Source organism: Asterias rubens, chromosome 10 (assembly GCF_902459465.1).
Source record: "Asterias rubens chromosome 10, eAstRub1.3, whole genome shotgun sequence".
Taxonomy (NCBI): Eukaryota; Metazoa; Echinodermata; class Asteroidea; order Forcipulatida; family Asteriidae; genus Asterias; species Asterias rubens.
Genome location: NC_047071.1, coordinates 19,271,013 through 19,298,686, shown reverse-complemented (window position 1 = coordinate 19,298,686; position 27,674 = coordinate 19,271,013). Strand labels below are relative to the sequence as shown.

Here is a 27,674-nt window from a genome sequence, read left to right as displayed (position 1 = left end):
ACAAGGGTGTTTTTTTCTTTCATATTGATCTCGCAACTCCGACGACCAATCGAGCTCAAATTTTCACATGTTTGTTAATTTATGCCTATGTTGAGATACACCAAGTTATAAAGACTGGTCTTTGACATTTACCAATAGTGTCCATTGTCTTTAAACAAATCTAAATACTTTTTGACCGAAATTTCAATGTCGGTTTTACGAGATTAATAAAGTGCGGGCACCTCTATTGATGCCAGTGGTAAAAATCAACATTTTTTATTTGTTTTCTCAAACCACTATGATTTCTGCACAAATTCATTCATTAAAATGAACAACTGTAGTAGTCACATCAAATGTCTTCAGTAGGCCTACCTTTTCATTCAGACTGGTCCCACAAAGAATGTGTGGACCGCTAAATAGTAGCAAAGTCATAAAATTTGAACTTTTTTTAACGGTTTACCAAAAATGTCATTTCGATTTTATGCGACCAATGAGTTGGGAAAGTACTTCACTAGTCACTGGGGTTGCATGGAACTTATGTTTCGAACGACGATTGTTTTGGACCGATCTATGAGTGACTTATGAATGCACACTAAATATTTGTCCCACTACTAAAATCCCCGAACCATAAGTAGTATTCCTTACTGTAACTATGGCTACCGTTATCATTTTCCGTAAAGTCATACAAAGGTGTCCAAAAGTCATAAAAATTACTCGCCACAAATTAAGACTTCTTCCACATCGCTTTAAAAACATCCTGCGGCATATCGTGGTCCCACGAACCACTGAGTATCATTCCTGCCCCCATACGGCCTATTTCATCTGAAGACTTGGCACCCCATCCGTTTCCCCCAACTAGGACACCAAGGCGAGGTGTAACCATGTCACAGTACAGCTTCCTCGTTGGTGTAGTAACTGTCACACAGGTCTCAGAATGCGTTGATAGTGGTACCAGCTCTGAAATTAGAATATTATTATAACATTTTTTTAAGGGGCATGTCACACTGGACAACTAGAACCACTTCCAGGTAATCTACAAGAAGGGAGAACAACCAATCACAAGTTATCATTACTTGGGACACAATCACAAGTTATCATTACTTGGGACAGTATAATGCATGTTCTATATTGCTAGCACAAGAAGTGTTCCTTTTTGTATGTAGTGTAATGTTGCCTCCAAGTTAACTGAAACTTGCCCGGCCGTATGGCAAGGCCTTAAAGGCAGTGGACACTAGTGGTGAATACTCAAAATAATTATTGGCATAAAACAATACTTGGTAATGAGTAACGGGGAGAGGTTGATAGTATAAAACATTGTGAGAAACGGCTCCTTCTGAAGTGACATAGTTTTCGAGAAAGAAGAAATTTTCCATGCACGAATTTGATTTCGAGACCTCAGATTTAGAATTAAGTTTGAGGTCTAGAAATCAAGCATCTGAAAGCACACAACTTCGTGTGACAAGGGTTTTTTTTCTTTCATAATTATCTCGCAACTTCGACGACCAATTGAGCTCAAATTTTCACCGGTTTGTTATTTTATGCATATGTTGAGATACACCAAGTGAGAAGACTGGTCTTTGACAATTACCAGTAGTGTCCAGGGTCTTTAAAGACACTACTTCATCATTCTGCAAAGTTGTGGCATCAAAACAAAATTCTATTACACAACATTGTTAATGGTAATTCATTGTGTGTTGGATGGGCTATAGGCCTAATTATACATTCGGAGAAAAATATCACTGGCATTCAATTGAATGCAAATTAACCAGTGTGCACCAATCTACCTGGAAATAGCTGACGGATGTTCCTACTCAGTCTGATTTCTGTTTCCGACGTGCCCTGGCTGCGGAACCAGGCTACCAATTCTTCATTAGAAGACAGCTCTTCTTCGCCAACCGTATGGTGGCCAATTTTCAAGTAGTATTTACCTACTCGAAAAATAAATGTAAAAAAGGGCGACGACAGCTTTATTTATAGTAAATATCAGCAAGTCAAAAATAATAACGAAATAATGTTTCTGTCCACAGCATAGTGACAATAATTTTAAACAATGCGTACTGTACGGGGAACTATTCTAGAAGTAAAGGGGCCTTGAGTTATGTTCATTGTATCTATTCTGTAAAAAAAAAATGGAGATTTCGACTTTTGATCATGTCCACAATCAGAAAGAAAACTGTACTGCAAATAATTTTAAAATAATTAGTTTGTCAAATGGCAATAATTCGAAATTGAATAGAACGAGAGAGAAAGCATTTGTATTTGTTTACCGTTTGTGTACTGGATTGGTGGTAGAATGTACCCATCGCGTCCATAGTCTCGATCCTCATGAAGAATAATGACAGGCATCCCACTCAATTTTTTTCTGTCCTTCTCGCTCACTTCTATAAAAACCACCTGCTGCTTTGTCAATTTCAAATCGAGCACTTGACCACGTGGTAATAAGCCCCCAACGGCCGTGTATGCACCAGTACAGAGCAGGACACGCCTAGCTTTGATAACCCTATTGCTGTCTGTAACAATCTCAATGATGTCCTCATCTTCGTGGTCTATCACGTGATTGACTACGTCATTTACTACCTCACATCCGCGACTACGGGCAATTTGCAACTGAGCAGCGAGAAGTTTTCGCGGGTTCATGTGGCCAGCTTCTGTCTCCTGAAGCAACGTCACAACGCCTTCTTCGCCATGTTTTGAAGTTAACATGTCCAGGCTCAACAACTCAATACGATGTAAAGCTTCTGCATGGCTGATGTCTTTAGTGTGCACATTGTTCTTCGCAAATTCGCTAGTTCGATTGTGATAGTTGCTTCCTTTCACTGTCACAAACATGCAACCAACTTCTTCATGGAAACTTAGACCTGAGTTGAATAAAAAACAGGTAACGGTGAGCCTCCTCACTTAAAAGATATTTAAAATCGAACCGAAATAATATAGGCCCACACTCTAGTCTATTATTATTTGTAAGCATAAGCCTTATGTGAACTACTTCAGGCACTAAACCTAAATTTACGGCCCACTTAGTATTTTAAGGCTTAATTTTACGAACCGGGCTCATAACATGCGTAATCAATCATGATTGTGATGGCTCAATGTCAATTTAATACTGAAATGCAATTTTTATTTACAATTTAATTCAATACAACTCTGTAGTATTTTGCTAAATCGAGCCTAAGCGTAGCCTAGCCCAGAAGGCCTAGCTTCCGTACCTGTAGTTAGCTCGATGTCTCTGTATTTTTCAACCGATCGACGGGCAAGTTCCCCCCACTCAAAGATTGGATCTGATGTTCTATAAATGCGTTCCTCGTCGTGGTGGGCACCGAAGACGCGGCTACTTAGTCGATCCTGACGAATCAAGACATACACAACAAATCAGTTGGTGAACACCAATTTTTTTTTTTTTTTTTGGGGGGGGGGGGGGTGGGGGTAGCATGGTGTTAATACACTCTACTTCCGGGAAATAACCCAAGTCAATTGAATGGAGGCTAATGTTTGTAAACAAAAGAAGGATCAAATGCCACCCTTTTCCGGGGCAGAGAGTAATAAGAATTCCGTAATGAACCATTAAGTTATTAATTGGATCCCAAAACGGGGGACAGGATAGGCGCGTGTTTAGTAGTATACGCGTCGTGGTGCAAGGGGTCAATAATAACATAACATAATTGTTAATAAAAATGTTGATTGGAGAGGATAGAAAACAAGAGATCACTCGCAGGCCAACCTGTTGTGTCTTTGGTTCACTGGGGCCTACCAGACATACGGAGATCCCATCCCGCTCTGAGCAATACTTGGCAGCCCCACTGCCCCACAGCCCGGCACCGACAACGCACACATCAAACACGCTGGTTGTAGACATGACGTTATCTGCTATGACAATGAAAATACTACTGGCATGAAAAGAAGGAAAGTATTGGAATAAAAATCACACACAGGGAAAATGAAAATGGATGAGCTGATAGTGTTCATGAAGTGTTGTGCAGGGTTTCCCTTAGTTACAGGCCATGATTAGGCCAAGCCATGCCTCACAGTCGCTAGCTAAACCGGGGAGGTAGTTTGACATTATTTTTCACTATTCCGCCAACCCGCTCTGGTCCACATCTTCTACGGTTTCGTCAACACGAATGCTAATAATGTCCCATTGGTCGAATGGTCCAACCTGTAGGCCTATACATAACACATGCCATGTGGGTGGGCTTGATAAGCTGGGCTGCCCATAGGTAACTGTCCCATCTCCAGCAACCCACAGTTGACCAGACCATACTTCAAAGCTTGGCTCAAGACTTACATCTTCCTAAAGACATCCTTTAAATTGAGAAGCGATTGCGCCTTTGAATGTTTTTGAAATAATGGCGCCATCATAACATCGTCTCACCATCTCACGGATGCACGGTGCAAACGCTTCAATTCACGGGGTCCCAACTGTACTGTGTGGCCCGGTGGTGTCACACACACATACACATAAGCCTTATTTTTAGATGGCGGACGTGATAGGTTTGGATACGTACATTACCCAAACCCTTGTGTCCGCAATATCTCAATACGGCTTTTTACCTTACCGGTCTAGACCGGGATGTAACGAGCTTGCTGATTGGGAATGGTAATTGCGAGTTGTTAACTCGACTAGGCCTATCCTGCTGACATTGCAAAACTTCACACAGCCGCTATCGTCGTATCTATATCATGTTCGTTGGTGGTGTATGCTTCGTGGAGGCCCCAACATAACAAGGATCGATTAGGGGCGTCTACTGAATTCATTGCAACGCAAGTGCTATAAGCTGACGGTGCAGATGCGCATTCGGTGGGGAAATAGGCTCACACAAAAAATAACACTACGAGAAGAGTAATGTGCATTATCATGTTTGCTCAAGGCCGATCGGTGTCACTGTCAGAGTTCGGTCAAGCATCCATCCGTAATCACCATACGGTAAAAAATGGGATGAAGGAAGTTGATTTATTCAATAGAGGGCGCTATCAACAGACGTAAGGATCTCGGAGATGTGTGGTGCTTTCAACAAAGAGCTAAGACTGATTTTACCTGTGTTTCATTTTTATTGCTAAGCAAAGTGTGGTTGACGGAGCGATCTTTGCCACACAAGGCGAGCAACTAGAGCTACTTTTCATAGGATGGTAAAGGTACTCCAACGTGATTCCGGATTTGCGCCCTCTGTTGTGAAGTTACATAAAACACATGTTAGCTAATTGCATCAATTGCATGTACAGAATAGCCATAGCATAGAGCTAGGGTATGAGGATCGCACATCATCGCACAGGGGATCGGGAGAGTGTACAATTGGCGCTGGTTTGAATAAAACAATTACACAACTTGTTTCTTAGAGTGATCAAGAATGTCTTTTAGTCATCTAGCCCTAGCAGGAACTGCAGCCCAGCCGCTGAGACTTGGACGTACCGTCTACAACACGCCTGCTGCGGCTTCATATCGAACACACGTGCACCGTTTGTACTCGTCGTGCGGCAGAACTACAGCAAGAACGAAGAATTATGATGCAACATCTACTGCAGTTTCGCTCGCTTCTCCAAATCACTGCAGCTCATTATTCAGTCTCAGAAATTCCCTGTTTAACAAGAATATAAAACACTTACATAAAAACTACAGGACAGTGACAACTCTTACTGGCACAACCTGGTTTGACAAATCAACCGAACCATTTAAAGCAAACAAAAAGTCGAACTATTCAACATTTGTAGGCTTGGACAGGAGGTTGTCATTATGGGATCAATCAAGGTTTTCTACGGGTCAGGAAAGGACAAAATCACTTGGGCAGCAACAGAGAAGGTTTTTCTGGAAAGGAAGTGGCCAAGAAGGGTCTGGCCAAGATGACGGGGAGGGTGGAGATTCTCCAGACTCTGCTAATGAAGGAAACGGTGCTGGTGATGGGAGCGAGGGTAACAATGGAGATCAGCAAGGGGGCGGGGAGCAACCCCCTAGACACCCAACCGGTCCCGCAATACCGATGGTATCTTTGGCTACAATGAATGTTCCTGAAGTCTTCACTCCATTACCAGTGATTGCTGTTCAGCGAAATCCTGTTTTTCCAAAATTCATAAAAATAATTGAGGTACAACAAAAAGGAGATCACGATTATTAAATTATACCGCTTGGTTGATTTTGCTGAATGGCCAAAAAGCACTATAGATGGGAAGGAAAAGAGGGCTTATGTGCAGCACCTGTGTTTCCTTCCCACTTGCCTTTCACTCGGCCATTATTCAGCAAAATCAACCAGGCGGAGCTCAATGTCGACTCGGTCCAGAGTAAACATGGTAAACTTGGCCCGAAAATTTAAATTAAGTGTGGTTGACCCCTTGACAGGGAATTGGCGGTCGTGGTTGGCTGTATCTCAGACAGAAGTTAATCACAATCGCCGTTTAAAAAAGACATCTTTATAATCTAAAGCATGATTTACTAAACAAACTAAAATGGTAGAAAGTGAACTTCCTTCGCAGTTTGTGGCAATAGTTGTGCCGGCCAAATTGTTTGTAACATTCTAGTTTGGAGTTAAGTTGGGACGGAACAAAATAAACTCATGGTCAATTTCACAAAGAGTTAAGGACTAGTCCTAAGGTAGGACTGGTCCTAGGAGATATGAAAAGCGTAAGGCTGGTCCTAACTCGTTACTCGTCCTAACTCATGATAAGACTAGTCTTAACTCTTTGTGAAATCCATCCCTGGTAAGTCTGCTGCCACCTAGAGTTCTGAAGACCTCGTTATTAAGTGGAAGGGTGGGTCTAACAGTAACAGCAGGCTTGGATATTCATCTTTTAGAGGGCAAGGACATTTTCATTGTTCAATGGCAACTTCCATTGCAAAATCTTACAAGCCACAGTCTTGTTATAGTTCAGTACATCACAGTTTACTGAAATGTGAATGCAAAGATACATATTTTTAAATTTGTGACTTGACCTTGGCCTTGGTCCTTTCAATACTTTGCTTACTTTTTTAGATCAGCAACAAACCACTTATAGAACTTCTTCGGAAAAAGGTGCGTCTATCCCAGCCATATGCAGGTGTTTTCCTTCGGAAAGATGACACGTAAGTTAATAATTATGCAAAGAATCATTGCATTGCCCCTGACAATTGGGCCCAGTAGATTTTGTTTTGTATTTCTTGTGATGCAAGTAACCTGTAAACCTCTTTTAAAAATTGAGAGGTTTCAAGTTTCCATAGCTAGATAGGGGGACTCGAACCTATAGGCCATCAGGAAGTTTCACGTTCAACAAAATGTCACTCTAATAAAACAAATTATATGATTGACATTCTGAGACAAATACTAATAGATTTGTTGCAGTCTTTAAAAGACTTGGTTATTCATTTAATGATTAATTTTTATTTCTGTAAAGGAATCCTCTCACTTTGAATTGTTTCCATTCACAGGGAAGTTGACACGGAGGTCATAGAGGACTTGGATAAAGTCTACCCTTTGGGTACATTTGTACAGATTCATGAGATGCAAGATCTAGGTGATAGACTTCGTATGATCGTTATGGGACATAGAAGGTAACCATGGTAACAAGTTTACTCTCTGATTGATAATCATAATTATTAGTCACTGCATGCCTGATGCCTCGGAGGCTACAAAGGCGATTGCCTCCATGCCCACTGGTCATTGCCTTGGTGCCCTTGAAATGCCATGACTGTAGAATTTACAACTTCCTAATATCCTTTACCAAGTATAAAATGTCTTGGTGCCCTTGCTCTTTCAAAAACGAAGCCTACAGGCTTAAGCCAGTCACACTAGTACAAAACAAAGCCTTCGATAGACATTGTGCGCATAACGTCTTTTGGTGATCACCAGTTCATATTTGCTTTGTGAACCTGAACAGTTATTTAAGATTCAACATATTTATTGTTGTGATTGTGTACAAGGAAAATAAATACAACTCAAGGCACACAAAACAAAAGATACCAGTCAACAAGAACTAAAAGTAAATTTAAAATTAAGAATCATCCATTAAGAATTGAACTTCTAAAATGATTTAATTATGCAAATTGTAAAGTGCCTAATGTATGAGTTGTTGTCAATTTTTATTGCCGTCCCCACACTAGGATCAAGATAACATCCACAGTAGACAGTGCTGAAGTGTTTCCAGTTGAAGACCCCAAACCCAAGGAGTTAAAGGAGGAGGGTCAAGAGATGATGGAAGAGAAGGAAGATGATAAAGACATTACATCCATCCCTACAAACCAGGTTTATATGGCAGAGGTAGAAAACATTACGCATGAACCCTTCAAAACTAGCGATGAAATCAAGGTACGTAAACACATTTAGTATTGTTACTTGTACTTGTTGAAGGTGTTATCTTTTTTATTTTGACTACTTTAAAGGCAGTGGACACAATTGGTAATCACTAAAAACAATTATTATCATAAAACCTTACTTGGTGAAGAGTAATGGGGAGAGGTTGATAGTATAAAACATTGTGGGAAACGGCTCCATCTGAAGTGGCATAGTTTTCGAGAAAGAAGTAATTTTCCATGAATTTGATTTCGAGACCTCAGATTTAGAATTTGAGGTCCCGAAATCAAGCATCTGAAAGCACACAAGTTCGTGTGACAAGGGTGTTTTTTTCTTTCATTATTATCTTGCAACTTTGACGACCAATTGAGCTCAAATTTTCACAGGTTTGTTATTTTATGCATATGTTGAGATACACCAAGTGAGAAGACTGGTCTTTGACAATTACCAATAGTGTCCACTGTCTTTAAAGCTGTTGTTTTGTTTTGTAGGCTGTTCCTTGACAAGCCCCGCTTTTTTTAACTTTTGGTACTTCATAGGTGTCATAATAAGCATCAGTTCTATTGAAAGCTAACCTGTTCCTACCATGAACTTGATGGTGTATAACTGATGCTAGATCAAAGTGTCCGTGCGCATGCCGGCTGTGTTATATCACAGTTGTGACGTAAACGTGGACATACATGGTATGTTAGGAGACAAAGTCTCAGAAAGGTCTGTTTTTATTTATTATTTTGCCTTTAAAGGCTGCGTGATCTTTGGTAATGTCAAAGACCAGTATTCTCACTTAGTGTGTCCCAACACACAAAAATAACACGTTTGCGACCATTTGGGCTCAATTGGTCATCAAAGTTTTGGGGTGTAATATGACCTTTTTCTACAAGTAAATTGCTTCAAAGGGGGTTATTTATAAGAATGCTTTACAATATTAACAGCTCCCCAGTGCTCTTTACCAAGTAAGTTGGGTGAAATTGGGCCATGCTCATGCAAAGGAATACCACTATTAATAACAATGTGTGATTGCTTTTCTTTTCTTAATTAGGCATTAACTGCTGAAGTGGTAAAGACTGTTAGAGACATTATTTCGCTGAATCCTTTGTACAGGTAAGATTTTAATCCTTTTAAATTAAAACAAGAAACTGGAGAGGAAATAAAAATGAAGGTGCAGTTATAAGGTGATGTTACGCGTATGCCATCGAGACATTGGCCTCTATACACCTTAATCATGCTGTCACCATCTTGGTCATGTTCCCTGTTTCCAATAACAGTAATGAATGCTAACATTCATTGCGCATGGCACCAGACTATTATTTTGTCCAACCTCAGTTTGGTTACAATGAGTTGGAATGGAGTAAAATCAAGATGGCCACACCATTATAAAGGTCTATTGCCCTGGTCTTGGCCTTGGTGCCCCTTCAAAAGTTTTTGTGTTACTGCAAACCAAATATACATTCCAAGAATGAACACCAATGTTTTTTACATACATTAAAAAGCGCTTTTTCGACAAATTGAAGCACTATAAAGTGAGCGAACCAATGGGTGCATTCGATTAGCTTCCACGGTTCGACCCGATCTGCCCCTGGTACGTTCAAATAGCTTTGACGTCATTTCAGGGGCTCACCCGGGTCAGCCCCAAATGCCTTGCTTGTGGAATCTGTCACTTGGGGCTGGCCCAAGGTGCATGGCGTCACCACGAGAGGGTGAGTGATCGTTGGAATAGCTCTTGTCAGGGGCTCACCCGAATGAGCACCGCGGGATCGACACAGGGAAGCTAATCAAATGCACCCTATATAAAAGTACTACAACATATTAAGAGATTTCTTGAACATTGGCAAAGAGTTACAATGATTTGTTGTTTTTTCAATCTTCAGAGAGTCTGTAGCCCAGATGATCCAGGCAGGTCAGAGAGTGATTGACAATCCAGTGTACCTCAGTGATTTAGGTAAGTCAAGCTGTATCCTTTTCAACTAGATAAGTGTTATGGAAATAGTTAACACTACACTTAGAGTTTGCAGGTGTCACTATAACTTGGCCGATAACACTTAGAAATAAACTCAGAGGAAGACTCTTTTCTTTGGGGGGGGGGGGGCTGATAAAAAGAATGTTTTTTTGAAACTGTACATGGCCTAAGGCTTAACAAAAAAGGTGATAGATTACACTAGCAGTGAAGAGAAGGCAGGAGTAAAGAGAGTGGATTATGTACACAGTGTACACTGGGCTAACAAGACGGGATAGAATGACTGGGAATGGAACATAAGACATTGTATATATTGGTCAGGACCTTGAAGGATGGTTAGTGAGGATGAGTGTGGTGGGAGGTCATTAGAAATACATAATGTGTCAAGTCCCAGACAGCCAGCTCGACACTGGTGTCTCGGCGGGAATTATGGAATTGGGATGGGCTTGTGAGCTTGGGGTGGTGGAAGTGTGAGGCACAACAAAATAATTATAAGCTTACAATATCTTAGAATGTAGACTGATGAAATACTACAGCGAAAAATATGCTGTACCAAAAAACAAAAATAAACATTTGGCATTACTGAACCCAACCTTTGGCTCTCGATATATGGGATGTGCCAGAGTAGACAATGATGTTTTCAAAGGAAACTTGTTACTCCTGAATAGGAAACTCTTTTGGACTATAATAAGGGAATCAATGTGTGGTGAAGAGGTTTTAAACTAGTGGTTTAAACTCGCCGAGGCCTGGTTCTTGATAATTTTATTGAGACTGACTCAGTGGCCACACATAGGCTAACTGTGTTTAAACACATCTGGCTGTGGTTATATCATCCGTTTAAACACCCCTACATGATTTCCTCTCAGCCAATCAAAATTGAGAAACTGTCCCAGGTGATTATGAATAAATAATAACGAGATATTTGATTGTTTTAACAGGTGCTGCATTGACTGGTGCTGAGTCGCATGAGTTACAGGAAGTCCTGGAGGAGATGAATGTAAGACAAAATTCACTTTGTAAAGGGTCTGGGTACTTTTTGTGCGACACAAAGCACAAATGCCCACAGATTTACATTAAACTTACACGTTGTTAAGATAATGATTTTAGAAAGCTCTACTTATCCTGTATAAAACTGATGTTATGTTTTATTCCAGATAACTAAAAGGCTAATGCTGGCCCTTAATCTTCTCAAGAAAGAATACGAAGTGAGCAAACTGCAGCAGCGTCTCGGCAAAGAGGTATCCCTCCTCCTTATTTATAGAAATCGAATGACTGAAATGATGAAAACAAATGTGTGCACAAAACGAAATTGAATGCATTGTGTGCTGGCCCTAGTTTGAGTAGAGTAGGGGGAAATGAACTTGATGTGTTTTAATGAAATTGAATAATGAATATTTTCTGAAGTCAGCCAGGAAAACGTATATTAAAGAGACAAGAATAAACTAAAGATAATAGTAAACTTGTGGATACAACCATGTAACAATTCTCTTTTAAGAAAGTGTTGGCTCTGAAAACAGCCTATTTGGTCTCAACAAGAAAAAAAAATTGTATTAAAGAAAGGATTGGAGCCTCTCTCTATTTTGTTTGAATCTTACACAGGTGGAGGACAAAGTCAAGACGTCACATCGTCGCTTTATGCTTCAGGAGCAGCTGAAGATTATTAAGAAGGAGCTTGGGTTGGAAAAGGACGACAAGGACGCCATCGAGGAGAAATTCAGAGAAAGACTCAAGGTCTGTGCTCGTTCTAGCAATTTTTACAAACTTTTTATGCCAGCTTTTTTTTTCAGATTCCGTGTTTACATTTTGCTCTTAATTTATGTCTCCCTAGTTTTCATGAAATTTAATGGCCTGTTATAGTGTATTTGATAATTGCTTTGGTTCGTTGAATAATATGGATCTTTATACAACTATTAGCTGCAAATTTTCTGTCATGTTGTTAATTAGTGGTATTTTGTTTTAAATCACAGTCAATTGTCTGAGTTTTTTCAATTTAAGTCAGCGATCACGATTGATATGCAATTATTTAGAAAGAGTCTAACATCAATCATGTGTGATTTGCTTAGAATGCAACATGTGCAAAAAGTACTGAATCAAAAACATTTTGTACATTGACTCAATTCTTCATTCAGCTGACATAATATGAAAGATGCTCACAATTTTACTAGTCTTTTGCATTGCTAATAAAAACTGAAATTTGGAATATGGGATATAATCTATCATTTAACATAGAATTGTCAGTTTCTTACCCATTTGCCAGTGTAAATCAAAGTTCTATATTTAAATGTGGACAATAAATGAAATCTAATCTGATATAATTTAATTTAATTTTAGGGCAAGGAGGTACCTCAACCAGTGATGGATGTCATTGATGAAGAGATGAACAAACTCTCCTTTCTTGATAACCACTCCTCAGAGTTCAGGTAAGACTCAAATGCATACATGTGTTGGATGTCATCTTCCAAGTAGACAGATACAATCGAACACAAGTTAAAGGCACTGGACATCTTTGGTAATTGTCAAAGACCAGTATTCCCACTTGGTGTATCCCAAGATATGCATAAAATAACAAATCTGTGAAAATTTGGACTGAATTGGTCATTAAAGTTGCAAGAGAATGATGAAAGAAAAAACACTGTTGTTGCACAAAAAATGTGTGCTTTCAGATGCATAATAAAAAGCTGTATTCCGAAAGCCTTTAAAATTTGAGTGAGAAATTACCTCTTTCGCAAAAAAACTATGTTACTTTGGAGGGAGCCGTTTTTCACAATGCAACAGCTCTCCATTGCTCGTTACCAAGTAAGTTTTTATGCTACAATTATTTTCAGTAAATTGTTGATTATGTTGTTGACTTTTTTCCCTTAGTGTGACCCGTAACTATCTGGACTGGTTGACCTTGTTACCTTGGGGTGTATGGAGTGAAGAAAACCTTGAGATTAAAGAAGCTAAGGATATCTTAGAACGAGATCATTACGGCATGGACGACGTCAAGAAAAGGATCCTGGTAAATTATCTTTCTTTCTTCAGCTATTTCTGTTGTTCCCAGGAGAAAAAGTCAGTCTGTAAGGATTGAGGGATTGTGTTACTGATGTCTGATTGTGTTTTGTAAGTAAATTATGTTGTTGAGAAGAGTGGTAAGTGCCACAATTGATTTCACCAAGCAAGAAGTCACAACTATTTTTGTAGTAGTCGTTGCAGCATGATTAGCCGTGTAGTTTAAAAATGGTAGCAATTAATAGTCATAATTTTGTTTCATTGTTTTGTAGGAATTCATCGCAGTCAGTCAGCTGAAGGGAACAACCCAGGGTAAAATCTTGTGCTTCTATGGTCCACCAGGGGTTGGTAAGACCAGCATTGCTAGGTCAATTGCCAACGCTCTAAACAGAGAGGTAGGTTTGGTTTTCTTGTTCATTTATAGTACACTTTTCAAGTGAAAAAAAAGTAAGGAGAAAACCATAGCTAAATGAAGTGGTTTTGTGCAATACATTCAGGTTTGCAACTTTTCAGATGATTTGCTCAGCATAGGGTACAGAAAATAACAAATCAAATGTTACACAAACAAAGCTAGTTTTTTACAATATGGTTGTAAGAAATGCATTAATAACAATTCCGTGACCATTTGTTTAGTATTTCAGATTCAGTGTTGGTGGTATGACTGACGTTGCAGAAATCAAAGGACACCGGTAAGCTAACTGTAACCAAATCATTTTAAATAAAAAAAGAAGGATTGAATGGAAAATAGTCAGGCCTCTATATCGAATTCTGTCAAAGTGTAGTCCTGAATGCTATGATATTGGCTTTGGTGAAGTAGGAGTTGTGACATGGATCAGTTGGCGAAGGCACTTTTTCTGGCCATACATGTGTTGTAGAGCAAGAAATACCTGCAATCATTGTAAAATCTATGAGTGAGTGTAGTACACACAACCGTTGAGCCTCAAATACAGTTTGACTTGAAACGAAGCCCCTGGACAGGTATTTAAAATGAAGGACATTGATGTACCGTTACCCTGTTGGTCTTCAAATGCAGGCACAATGTAATTGAGTAAGACTTACAACTTACAAGTGCTTTCCTTTTTTTCAGACGAACGTATGTTGGGGCCATGCCTGGTAAAGTCATTCAGTGTCTGAAAAAAGTCAAGACTGAAAATCCACTCATTCTGATAGATGAGGTAATTCACTTTACGATTCTTTTCAAATCTTGAATATATTTTACTCTTCTTTTCACAGAACTCGGGGAAAGTAGCGAGTATACACAGATACAGGGCTAACACATTGGTGCGAGGGTAACACCAAACATAATTTTGGTTATCCCTGATGTAAATTTAACATCTATTTCAAATAAAAAATTAATTGAATTATTGATTATTTATTTGATCAACTATTTCAAATGCAATTTTAATTTCAAGTATTGATTATTTATTTGATTAAAACTGATTGATTTCTTACTACAGGTGGACAAGATAGGCAAGGGTTACCAAGGCGACCCATCCTCAGCGTTACTAGAGCTACTCGATCCGGAACAGAATTCTAATTTCTTGGATCACTACCTGGATGTCCCTGTAGATCTCAGCAAGGTATACTGAAAAAGAACTGTGAGGATTTGATGAACAGTTTTATTTTAACCCTTTCATTACCAAATTGTATGGGCAACCACTGTTGATCACATTGTTTGACCACACAGTCTTACACAACAGAAAGCTGTCTTTCAAAGGCCATTTTTACAAACTCAAATTTTCCTTGAAGATATTGTTCCATAATAATCCAAAACATCATTGAGATCGGTCACTAAATGTCAAAGATCTTAGTTTTTCTTTTCTCAGTGTGATCTGTAATCTCAAACACTTATTTGTACACAGCCATATGGTGCTTCGGAGGTGCTGGCAATTCAAATCTTTTAACTCCAATTTGAAGAGATTTCATAACAGCAATCTTATTTATTTTACCATTATTGAAAAGATCTGATCTCACTGTTTGTAATGATGGTAGCTTGGGTAAGCAGAGGGGTCATTATGCATCAGTCCTAAGCTAACCTGTTCCTACCATGAACTTGATGGTGTATAACTGATGCTAGATCAAAGTGTCCGTGCGCATGCCGGCTGTGTTATATCACAGTTGTGACGTAAACGTGGACTTACATTGGATATTTGGAGACAAAGTCTCAGAAAGGATTTTTTTATATTTATTATTCGCAACGAGCCAGTTAAATGTTCCTTATAACATCACCTTTAACCGATATGACTTTGTGCCCTCATCTTCATTGATGTGCTTAAAGTCTCTGGTTTGTTTCGATTGATACAGGTTCTGTTTATCTGCACTGCTAATGTGATCGATACCATACCAGAACCACTTCGAGATCGGATGGAACTGATTGACGTTTCTGGTTATGTGCCTCAAGAGAAAGTAGCTATTGCTCAGGTTGGTTTACCAATTAAAGACTATGCAATTATTGTTTCAGGTATAAAGACTGCACATGTCTCTTTAAGTATTCCACCAGAAGCACTTTTGAATTTAAACCTTTAAAGACTAAGCGGCTGGAAACAACTTGTCCTAAAATGCCCACAGTGGGCACTCAGCCAAAATCATGAACTGAATTGACGTTTTTCAGTATTAGACAAACAAGCCCAGAATGTTTGGGCAAGAAGCATCACTCGGGTCACATAGGGGTCATTTATGCATCAGTCCTAAGCTAACCTGTTCCTACCATGAACTTGATGGTGTATAACTGATGCTAGATCAAAGTGTCCGTGCGCATGCCGGCTGTGTTATATCACAGTTGTGACGTAAATGTGGACTTACATAAAGTTGATTTTTTTTTTTTTTTTTTAAAGGCAGGGTTGTCAAACAAAGACCAGTATTCACACTTGGTGTATCCCAACATTCACAAAAACAATAACAACAGATAGGCCCCAGGTAATTTTTTTTTCAATTAAGGGCAATTTAGTAGAGGATTTGATGTTGGATTTATCACATTATCTGTCATGTTTTGTATGCAGCAATATCTAATACCTCAAGCTCGTGAGAACACCGGTATTGACCAAGATAAGGTCACGATTGACGAGGATGTATTGAGCATGCTCATCAAATCCTACTGCAGAGAGAGTGGTGTACGTAGTCTACAAAAACATATAGAAAAAGTAAGTGAAGATAGAGTTACTTTTGGTTTTTAGCAAGGTGGTCTTATTGGATCTAAATGATGCCTCCAACTGTGTTATTCCTTTACCTTTTAAAGACCATATATTAGTAGCCACAAACGGCATGCACTGACATGCACATAGCGGCCACAAACAGCTTATAACTACTGAAATGCAAACAGCTTATAACTCATGAAATGCAAACAGCTTATAACTACTGAAATGCAAACAGCTTATAACTACTGAAATGCAAACAGCTTATAACTACTGAAATGCAAACAGCTAACAAGTACTGAAATGCAAACAGCTTATAACTACTGAAATGCAAACAGCTATCAAGTACTGACCCCATAAAGCAACCTCAAATGGCTTCTACTGAATTGCCTTTAGTTGCTGCAAACGGCTGTGAGATTGAGATTTTACATACTTCCACTCAAACAAGCGGGAAAGATCCTAATGTTTCCTGTGTTAACATAGAGGGTAAAGAAAACCTTTAAAAATTGTCCTGCCATTTTTCCTAAAAATAACGGGGGGAACAACAAGATATGACCTAAAATGCAGAGGCATTCAGGTCACATAGGGGTCATTTATGCATCAGTTCTAAGCTAACCTGTTCCTACCATGAACTTGATGGTGTATAACTGATGCTAGATCAAAGTGTCCGTGCGCATGCCGGCTGTGTTATATCACAGTTGTGACGTAAACGTGGACTTACATTGTAGGGTTGTAGACAGAGTTGTTAGATACTTTTAATTTTGTCCACACTTTCATGGCAATTCTATCTATTAGAAAATTGGTGTACCACTTAACTTAAATTGACCTGAGGGACCGTCTGCATAGCATGATATATATTTTTTTCATTCGTAGATATTCCGCAAAGCTGCCTATAAGATTGTGAACAAGGAGGCAGATGGTGTTGAGGTCATCACTCATGAGAATCTTCATGACTTTGTTGGGAAACCCATCTTCACGAGTGAACGAATGTATGATAAAACCCCTGCTGGTGTGGTCATGGGTCTAGCATGGACAGCCATGGGTAGGTCAAACAAATTTGATTACATTGAAAACCATTTATATCTTAATTGTTCCTGAAACTTTTTACATCCATTAATTACTGTCAGGAAATCATAAAATCAAATGTTTGCCTAATGTTTGGTGGCAATTTATCATCCAAACCTATGAAACTCTCTGGGAATGAACTCAAATAACCTGCTCCTGAACATTCCATGTTCCTGGCACTCCTGGGTGATCGCTACATGCCGGGCCATCTCTTTGGAACAGCGTCCCACATCAAATCAGACAAGCAGATACTTATTCTCAAGACTCATCTCAAAACATATCTATTTCGGAAACCATAGCTTTTGCACTTTGGTTGTCTTTGTGTGTATAGCAGAGTTCTTGTTTTTACAACCAACGCACACTCCAATGACTTAACCACCAGAACTTGAATTTGATGCTCTTACTCGCTCGGCCATAACACCCTACAGGGGTAATTTAAGCATCAGTCCTAAGCTAACCTGTTCATACCATGAACGTGATGGTGTATAACTGATGCTAGATCAAAGTGTCCGTGCGCATGCCGGCTGTGTAATATCACAGTTGTGACGTAAACGTGGACTTACATCGTAGATTACGAGAAAATGTCTCTGAAAGGTTTATTTAATTATATTATTTTTGCCTTTGAAGGCAGGGTATAATTGTTGAAGACCAGTATCCTCTCTTGAGATCGGCTGTTGCCAGCTTGGTGTTTATATTCCTGATTGGGAGTTTGTCAAGTTCCTTTGTTGGGAAGATCATCTAAACAAACAGATAAACAAACAAACATTGATGACCTTTAAACACTTTGTTTAATTGTTACAAACAGGTGGTTCGACTCTCTACATTGAGTCCGTCGTTCGAAGGAGAGTATCGGATGAAAACAAAGAATCCACTGGCTCCCTGGAGATAACTGGTAACCTTGGTGATGTGATGAAAGAAAGTGTTCAAATTGCATACACTGTGGCCAAGTCGTTCCTACTGGCTGAAAAAACAGGCAATAGTTTCCTGGAGACGAATCATATACATTTACATGTGCCTGAGGTGAGTAGACTCTATCATCGGGGATGGTGTTTTTTTTTTGTTTTTTTTTTAAATATTGTATAACAATATCTAGTAGATGTTAAATTTACATCTGGGATAAAGAATATTCATTTTGGTTTTACCCGTATACACCGATTTCAATATCATAAGAAAATAAAGATAAAACTATATGGAACACCCAGATTGCAGAGTAGGGCTTTCTAAACCAAAGATAAATGTATGTAAGCTGGCTTTGCATCGGAAGCTTTTGCGCTTTGTACTCCCAAGCTTTAATACTTTACACTTGCAAGCTTTCACGCTTTGCACTCATTGTTCAGTTTTTTTTTTCAACAGTCTATCACATTCCTGGATCATTCAGGCATCAAAGCACTGGCTAAATTCATAGAAACACCTACCTGCCATTTGTTCAGACTGAATTAGAATTGTCCAGATTTTTGAGATTACAGGCTGCAACCAAGTCCGAACATTCCTATTCATGACAAGAGACAGCAATGAGCAAAAAGCTCTAGCAAAAGAGGGTGCCATTTTCTTGTGACAGTATATATTTTCTTACGGGATACAGTTATTTTTGTACAGTGTTTTAAATACCTGGTTTGAGTAACACCTTGTTTGTATCTACTTGCCAGGTAGATTATGTTCTTTTGAGAACTTGTCTTACTTATATTCTACCACTAGTAGATTTTTCGGAATTCGGGAGACTTGTTTGTATGTGTAAATGTAACAAGCTTTACTTGCTCAACTTCTTGCATCACTTCTTGCATCACTATCTGTGGACTCGTAAAACTGGTGTTCCTAAAACACCTGAAACACCTCAAGGCAATCTTAATCTTTTCTTTATTCAAAGGGTGCCACGCCCAAAGATGGACCAAGTGCAGGTTGCACCATAGCAACAGCTCTGACATCATTGGCTCTGAATCGTCCAATCAGACAGAATATTGCAATGACGGGCGAGGTTTCGCTGACTGGCAAGATCTTACCGGTTGGTGGTATCAAGGAAAAGATCATTGCGGTAGGTTTGATTTTAAAGAAAAAGTATACCTTTGGTTTTAAACTGTTTGATTGTTTTAATCCAAAGTTATTAAACAAAAAAATATTTATGAGATATTGCCAAACTTACTAGGCTTAATGGCCACTTCAAGGTGAGGGATACACTTAACTGATTTGTGCTATCGAGGGTGCTATTTAATTGGGGGAGGTAGTGCTTTAATTCTGCTCTACTGGCCAGGCTTCGAATTGATGATACCCAAGCCTACATCTGTATGGACTGTGAAAGGAGTAACCCTATTTCAGCCCTAGGAGTAGGTTGCAACTGCCTCTGGAAAAACAAATTGTAGCCCACACCTTGAAGTGGCCTTCAGGCCTTGTGTGTCTGGCGACTTTCATAAAATTAAAAATAAATCGTCCCAAATCAATTGTCACCTGGGGCACATTAACAACCTCAAGGGGTTGAAAAACAGGGTTATCCCCCTACAGTCCGTAAAGGTTGTAGGCATCTTAGAAGCCTGGCTGATACATTAGAATGCACTGCAGTCCCTACTTTTAACGTAGCAACCATGGTAAAGTGCCTTGCTCAAGGGCACAAGTGTCATGACCGGGAGTCGCAACCCACACTCTGCTGCTGACAACACCAGAGCTTGGGTCCCGTGAACTAGACCGCTCAGCCATGACACTCCACAAATGTAGATATTAAACCCCAAAACTAGACCACCGAGCTAGCCTGATAGAGAGGGTAATAGATGTTAATTTTCGCATCTTGGATTTACTCTTACACCGTCTTAACATCTATTAAAAAACTTTTATTATTATTAGTTGAGGGTCTCCAATGATTTAAATTGTTGTTTTTATATTTTATGACAGGCTCGAAGGGCCGGGGTGGATTGCATTATCCTACCAGCTGAAAACAGGAAAGATTTCTCTGACTTGCCCAACTTCATCACAGAAGGACTAGAGGTTCATTTTGTGGAGAACTACATGGAGATTTACAGGATAGTTTTTCCATAAATAGAAGATTTATAAGAAGGCCTTGAGACACACAGCAATTTTTACAGGCAACATGGAGGCTACAAACTGGCAGGCCAGAAATTTCATGGAAACCATGGACTCTGTTGCCCTGGTCTTGGCCTTGGTGCCCCTTCAAAAGTTTCCCATTTACTTTTAGATTTTTCAATGGAAGTGCCCTTTATAAAATGAAAATGGCCTTGCCCTCTCAAAGATGAAATTCCAGGCCTAAACTGCGCTGCATGCAAAAAAAACCACTTCGGCAGTACAACATACATTTTATGTCTGTACATGTATCCTACCGTCCCCAAGAAAACTATGTGGAAATTAACATGTGGACGTTTTTTCTTGGGGATTGCCTGGAACTGGTTTCCCGTTAGTTGCCCTGTGGGACATGGCTCCTAGTGTTCTTTAATCAAATCCTCCGACTGACTTCTTTAAACAACAAACAAATCAACAAACCTTTCAACAAACCAATCAACAAACCAATCAACCAATCAATCGACCAACCAACTCTTCAAGTAAGAACGAAGACACAACCGTGTTGCATAATTCGAACAAGCAAATGCTCATTTTGAGACATTTTGACAATTTGTGTCACAGATAATGAGAAATATGACAGCCACAATAATGGGTAGCGATACACATTTTGTGTGTGTCCATTTTATGAACAACAGTTTGTACAGTTATCTCATTGTTATCAATTAACAATTGTGTGTCAATGGTCAATAAAAAGTGTTTAAAGCTTGTCGAATACAAGATCAGCAAAGAGTTTATATGTTCTTCATTTGGTTTCTTGGTAACAAAAAGTGTACCCAAAGTGGTAGCAATGATTGTGGCTCTGCACAACATGTATTCAATGTGTTTGACCTGCAGGTCTTGTGACATGTTTTTTATTCGTTGAGAAAAAAATTATTTACTCGGTGTTTTCAAGGTGCTTTTATTAAAGTCTTTACATCATCATCATAATTAGATTCACATTCTGTGCTGAAAATCAGTTGTGTGATTTTGTTAAATAATTATCTCTTCGATAAGATACATGTTTCTCTTTTTGTACAAAAATAGGGTTCTGTTAAGCGAGGGCCTTATATTTATCACGTTGTATTTATCATGTGGTGAAGATTTATCCAAATGTTGATTTTTCTTGTCAAAGTAAGGTGTTTTATTACATGCTTAATTTGCTGACTAAAACACCTGCTGTGAATTAATTGTTTAATTGGTGATTGATAGAGACCTGGGAAGATTTTAGCATTAATGTCTGTAAATAAATTGTAAAAGATGCAAAACAAAACGGTGTCCGGAATACTATGTCACTTATTGCACACTAGATATTGTAGTTTTTCTTACAAATGTGGGAATTAAACCGAGTATAAGGCATGTTTAATTACAAAGGAAAGCAAAGTTCCTGTGTTGAATCCCATTCTGGTTGGTGCTGTATTATTCTGGTTCTGGTGAATTACTGCAATATTACATGTGCAGGTGAAGAGAAGGAAGTAGAAAATTACAAGGAAGTACAAACATTTGGGGAAATTTGATGAAATTTGATGTAACTTGAAAGAAATAGAAAGAGAAAAAAATAAATAAAATGGGTAATAGAAAAGGCACCACCCGGAGTCGAACCGGGGATCTCCTGTTTACTAGACAGGCGCTTTAACCAACTAAGCCATGGCGCCGACGTTCGCAATGGGGGATTTCTACCGTTATAAACGTGTGTCAAATAAATGGAAAAACATAGAAATGTAGGTTTGTTGTTTGTAATTAAAAACAATCAGAACTTTTCATAAAGACTGAGTTTTTAAATTTTATATTTCATTTATATAAATTAAAATTAATATTATAAATGATTTTGTGAATAAGAGTTCAGTTGACGGTCTTTTATTTTGCGCGCATTGAAAGAGGCAAACATGGCAGCGCTCACGGTCAAAAGAGAAAACTGTGTTGTTTACGATGCCATAACCCCCCACCGTCCGTACACTGGAGACACGTAGCATTAGGATAGCGGCGGGTTGCTTTCTGTTCTGTTAGTTTCTGTTCAGTGAAAACACGCTTATTTCGTCTAGCAATGCATTAAATAATTGAGAGGACGACAATTTACAACGAACGAGTTTTAGTCACCTCAGCACCTGTCAATCAATTAAAATAAAAGGTAAGCGCAACAACAACAACAAAAAAGGGCCAGAAATTGGTGGCAAGCCGCAAGGTCGTAGAATTTTTCCAAATTATTTAATATTACTACTACACTACACTAGGCCTGCACAGCAGTGCAATAGAAATTAGAATATGCAGATCAGTGACATTTTGTTCATCCTTGCTTTTTTGGATGGTGGTGGTCAAGTCAAGTGTCAACAAGAAGGCTTGGCCTAGCCCTTTATTTGGTGGGTTGGCTACATAGATAGTAGATACATCACAACATAAACACAAAGTAACTTTGAACAGTATAAATCGAAAATTGTAATGTCTTGAGCCTTGTCCCTTCTTCTTCTTTCTTCTGTTTTTACGAGATGACTTAGGTACAATCAAAGGACAAAGACAAGTTAATTTGGGTAGGAAATGAGTGGTTTTGCCCTATGTTTTGTCTACGCACTCCATAATTGGAGTACACAATCTTTAGTAGTTTTTTTTCTGACAGTAACTTTTCCTTAGATTAAAAGTTTGGGGATTGTTCCACATCACATTCTTAGAAGTGAAATGATTCTCAAAAATTAATGTCAAAATGCTTTTTATACTATCGGAAGCTGATGTACTTCAATACAAAAGAGTGATCACCAAGCATATAATTTCTTTTTGAAAAATGATAAAAAATTGTTAATTCGTTCGTTTGTTTCCATGTTGTCCAAATTACAGAAAGTTCCAAACTGTAAATGGAGGACCTTATCGGTAAAGTCGTCGATAAGATTCGATCCGATGTAACAGCAGCTGACCTGCAGTGGAGTCTTTTCCAGGCAGCGTTGGGAAGCTACAGGCATGACAGTGTCCTCAAACCTTTCCCTTCTGCATTGCTGTCAGATACCGGTCAAAATGATGAAAAAGACTTCGCTGCATTGGTAAGTACGGCGGTTCATTTGTACACTGAAGGTTCTACAGAAGTTCTGGAATTTTATTTTTGAGAGGGCAAGGCCATTTTCATTTTGAAACCTATGAAGAGTCACCAAGATCAAGGCCAGGTCAGCGGAGGTCATGACCTCCGTGGCCTCAGTAAACATCTGTTGTAAATTATACAGCAATGGTTTCAAGTTAGGGTCCAAGGTGTTTTGTACACATCATCATTAAATCGAGGGAATTCAGCCATTTCTGAAACCAGCTCTCCACTGGTCTCTTGGGTCCATGATTGCTGGCAGGTCACGGCGGTTATCATTGTCTTCAGTGGTTTCATCTCTACACCAATAGAAAATGTTTCTCCAACGTCCATGATTTTCCATTTGTATTTTTGGTTTGTTTGTTTTACACAGAAATCAATGGCGGATGAGATCCCCAGCTTGAGATCTTTGCTTCAATCGCAGGCAAAGAGGAAAGACTTGTCTGAGCAAGCTTGGAGGCTTCTTAGCTGGGTCTTACTACAGAATCCACTCACTGTCACAACTCATGAACGATCAAAGGCAAGTAGTTTCCTCGTACTACCTTTTCACAAAACCAAGCAGTCGAATTTGCTCATCTTCACAAGAAACTTCTCCTGAAGACGAGCAGAATATACTGTCACACTAAAGCCCGGTTTCACACTTTCTGTGAATGTAGAATTTTGTAGTCACAAATTTGCAACAAATAATTGGCATCAGTTGAAATGTGCTGAACTCCTGCGATACATTCGCTGACAAACGAGCCCTGTGACGTCAAAATTCACTTCGCATTTGCAGGAAGTATGAATCGAGCTTTACAAACAGATTAAGCTTCAATGAATCATTACCCAAACTTAAATTCATTTATTTTCCCAACAGTTTTCAGCAATACAGGATCTTACTGGTGAATCAAGCTATCAAGTGACCCCAAGCTACGTCTTTGAGGTGCAGTATAACTCTGCCGCTAATCAGAGGTTTGAAGAGCTACGTCAGGCTAAGGATCTGATGTATGCATACCATGGAAGCAGATTGGATAACTTCTACTCCATCATTCACAACGGCCTGTATGCACATATGAACAAGGTAAAGTGTAGGTTGGAAATCCCCCATCAATCATCATGGTGATGTTTTGTTCGTGTAAAGCGCACAGGCTCGCTCAGTGGCTACAGTTTGTTCGTTTTGTTAATTGTTTGTTTCCATTGTATCTATTGTTTTGTTTTCTTATTAAGTGATTGTGGAAATAAATGTTCGTTGAATTGAATTGAATTGATTGTTCGTCATTTTGAGTGGCTTGGTATATCTGGTTCAATCCAATACCCACCATCCCCAGGTCATCATAGAGTTACTGTTGGTAGGATTGCATGAGAGCGCCACCTCTACGATTCTGTAGGTTGGGTGGTCCTCTTCCTGCCAGGATTATTGAGAGATGGGTGTTACGCCTTGTTGCGAGTCCGATCAATTGCTTGTGTAGTCTGATAGAATAATGACCAGCTGGGCCCAATTTCATGGAGCCACTTAAAAGTACAAAGAGTAACTAAGCACAACAAAAATTAAGCCAAAATGCCATCGGCTATACAATCTGTGACTGGTCCTTTGCCTATTTTTGCAAAGGCCTGACGACAACAACAAAATGCAGAGCCTGTGAACTGAGACTTTTCCCGCGTAAGTCAAGGACATAACTACAAAAAAAAGACAGTCGGTTTAATATTCTACATCTAGGCCTGTGCCGGGTATCAAATATCCGGGTACCTGAAAACTGGCCGCTTCCCAGTCTGTATCCTAAACTTGGGTGTGATCCCTGACTACACAGCAGTTAATGTTATGGCTTCTGACATGCCCTAACAAGAAATAAAAGTCAGGCCTGTTGATGGATGTGACTCAATTGTCTACATGTTTGCTTCATTTCAGAACTCATTATTTGGAGAGGGCACCTATCTATCCAGTGACATCTGTGTGTCCATGCCATACAGCCCTGTCGGCAAAGGCTGGGAAGGTAGCAGTCTAGGTACCACACTAAGCTGTGTTCTAGTGTGCGAACTGATTGACCACCCAGATGTGAAGTGTCAGACTAGAGGTAAATAAAAATACAGCCAACTTTTCACAATTATAATTATTTTAACAGGAGAATTCAAACTTTTCAAGTAAGATATACAAATTAATACTGTCTTTTCTTTTCAAATGGCACTTGTAAAATTTGTGTCCTACCCCCCAAAACTCTGAAAAAGAAAAGAAAACAATTTTGGGAGTCAAATAAACACAATTGATTTGACTATAAAAACAATTGATGGAAATGGTATATTATGCGCACTGTTTGGAGGTGCATTTTGCTTTGTGTCTGGGCCAATGACCTATTTTCCTCTTGACTCCTCTGCTCATCAGATCGCAGCAGTAGTAATACAGATGGACCAAGACGAAGCCATGCCCCAAAGAGTGTTGGAGGGGAAGTCCCTGAGAAGTACTATGTCGTCACTAATAATGAAGTGGTTCGAGTCAAGTATGTTCTTGTTTTCGCCGACAGCGCCAAGCCAAAACGGTGAGTGAACAAGTTGTAGATGTTGGAGTCACCAATGTGGAGTCCTTCAGCAAGGGGTTGGGGGGGGGGGGGGTCGGGAGGTAGGCTGGTTGGAATCTCAAGCCTTGCCTCTTGGACTGTTTGAACCCAAGCTTGAAGCTGGCCTTGGATGGAAGACACTGCTACTGAATTCCTCACATGTGGCATGTTTCCCTCAATCCTTTAAACTAGCTTGTTTCAAGAACTAGAAAGGTCCTACGTATCTGGTTTGTGTGGTCCTGCCTTGGTTGGTCTGCTATCCCCTTTTCTAAAGGGTTCAAGTTGATCAAAAACAGACTTTCTTGGGGTTTATTGTTCCATTATGTAAAATACCCTAAAAGGGCTCTCTGTAAGCCAGGTTCTAGTAACGTGATGTTTGCGAGTGCTAAAAAATATTCTGTCATTTCATCATTTGGTGTTTGCTTAAAATTTACTTCACTTGGAGCTCAGCTGATGACTAGAGTGCAGATTTTTTTAGCAAGCGCCATGAGCATTAGCGGCACTATATCGGCACTATATAAGATATTGGCACTATATAAGACTTTGATTGTTATTATTATTATTAGTACGAAGAGAGGTTTGCGGGAACACCATGTGAAAATCTCTATTTTAGTATTGTTGGTTCACAAAAAGAGATTTTCACATGGTGTACAGCAAACCTCTCCTGTACATCCACCATGCACAGTTTCAAACTCTACTTAATAATACATGTACTAGTGGTTAGAAAATAATTGGGTTTGTTTTCTTGTTTAGGTTAGCACAGTCAAGGTCAAAGGTCACAACCTTTGTATGCAACCACATCTTCGCCCTGTGTATGTTTGGATACCTGCTTGTGCTTCTGCTCATTGGACTTATGAACTCGAGAACATTCCAGACGTTTTACAGGAAGAATTTTGGTTCCAGATCGTGATGTAAGATTCCAACATCATGATTCACATCGGGGAAGTTGAGCACCAAGTGATTAAAGACTTCCATCAACTTCCTGACTGCTGTGAATGTGAGATTATGGAAAGGAGAGCAATCAAGACCAGTGTACGTCTCTTGTGGGTTTCTTTCTCCTGGTCTCAAAGGTACTGAGGTACTTGCTTTCTGGCGACATCGGTGATTAAATTGTTTTTCACAAGGCCGAACGGCCACTTCAAGGTGAGGGCTACACTTAACTGATTCAGGCTATTGTGGCTATCAAACCAAATCAACTGTCACCAGGGACACATTGTCACCTACTCCTGGGGCTGAAACAGGGTTACCCTCTTGACAGTTTGTAAGGATGTAGGCATGGGTATCATCCACTAGGAGCCACCTACTCCTGGGGCTGAAACAGGGTTAGCCCGTTCACAGTCCATAAGGATGTAGGTATGGGTATCATCCACTAGGAGCCACCTACTCCTGGGGCTGAAACAGGGTTACCCCCTTCACAGTCCACAAGGATGTAGGCATGGGTATCATCCACTAGGAGCCACCTACTCCTGGGGCTGAAACAGGGTTACCCCCTTCACAGTCCACAAGGATGTAGGCATGGGTATCATCCACTAGGAGCCACCTACTCCTGGGGCGGAAACAGGGTTACCCCTTCACAGTCCCTAAGGATGTAGGCATGGGTATCATCCACTAGGAGCCACCTACTCCTGGGGCTGAAACAGGGTTACCCCTTCACAGTCCACAAGGATGTAGGCATGGGTATCA

At 39.6% G+C, this 27,674-nt stretch overlaps 3 protein-coding genes and 1 non-coding gene across 7 annotated transcripts; 2 read left to right on the top strand and 2 right to left on the bottom strand.

Annotated features, from left to right (window-relative positions):
• Positions 1-90: 90 nt before the first annotated feature.
• Positions 91-4,876, bottom strand: LOC117295782. 3 transcript variants are annotated; one of them, XM_033778535.1, is made up of 6 exons: positions 4,528-4,876; positions 3,698-3,843; positions 3,186-3,321; positions 2,247-2,837; positions 1,764-1,907; positions 91-936 (listed from the first exon to the last, which is right to left on the bottom strand). In XM_033778535.1, the coding sequence occupies exons 2-6, from the start codon at positions 3,830-3,832 to the stop codon at positions 704-706; spliced, it is 1,239 nt and encodes a 412-aa protein (XP_033634426.1). In that variant the 5' UTR covers positions 3,833-3,843; positions 4,528-4,876; the 3' UTR covers positions 91-703. The 3 variants fall into 3 exon arrangements, with proteins under 3 accessions (XP_033634426.1, XP_033634425.1, XP_033634427.1); XM_033778534.1 differs by having other exon boundaries at positions 3,698-3,840; XM_033778536.1 differs by lacking the exon at positions 4,528-4,876 and adding an exon at positions 4,349-4,498 and having other exon boundaries at positions 3,698-3,840.
• An 865-nt stretch (positions 4,877-5,741) lies between these two features.
• On the top strand, positions 5,742-20,564 carry LOC117295781 (lon protease homolog, mitochondrial-like). Its single transcript, XM_033778532.1, has 21 exons — positions 5,742-6,053; positions 6,936-7,024; positions 7,367-7,489; positions 8,039-8,243; positions 9,268-9,329; positions 10,097-10,167; positions 11,121-11,179; positions 11,337-11,420; positions 11,782-11,913; positions 12,514-12,602; positions 13,045-13,183; positions 13,446-13,568; positions 13,807-13,862; positions 14,261-14,348; positions 14,631-14,753; positions 15,478-15,594; positions 16,173-16,313; positions 17,178-17,346; positions 18,175-18,389; positions 19,234-19,398; positions 20,247-20,564. Exons 1-21 carry the CDS (start codon positions 5,949-5,951, stop codon positions 20,388-20,390), a joined length of 2,499 nt encoding a protein of 832 aa, XP_033634423.1. The 5' UTR covers positions 5,742-5,948; the 3' UTR covers positions 20,391-20,564.
• A 1,422-nt stretch (positions 20,565-21,986) lies between these two features.
• Trnat-agu lies at positions 21,987-22,060 on the bottom strand. The gene has a single exon. It is a non-coding gene; the product is annotated as a tRNA-Thr (tRNA).
• A 307-nt stretch (positions 22,061-22,367) lies between these two features.
• Positions 22,368-27,240, top strand: LOC117295868 (protein mono-ADP-ribosyltransferase PARP16-like). 2 transcript variants are annotated; one of them, XM_033778653.1, is made up of 7 exons: positions 22,368-22,407; positions 23,232-23,431; positions 23,837-23,983; positions 24,320-24,523; positions 25,349-25,514; positions 25,820-25,973; positions 26,745-27,240. In XM_033778653.1, exons 2-7 carry the CDS (start codon positions 23,249-23,251, stop codon positions 26,899-26,901), a joined length of 1,011 nt encoding a protein of 336 aa, XP_033634544.1. In that variant the 5' UTR covers positions 22,368-22,407; positions 23,232-23,248; the 3' UTR covers positions 26,902-27,240. The 2 variants fall into 2 exon arrangements, with proteins under 2 accessions (XP_033634544.1, XP_033634543.1); XM_033778652.1 differs by having other exon boundaries at positions 22,377-22,533.
• Positions 27,241-27,674: the final 434 nt, after the last annotated feature.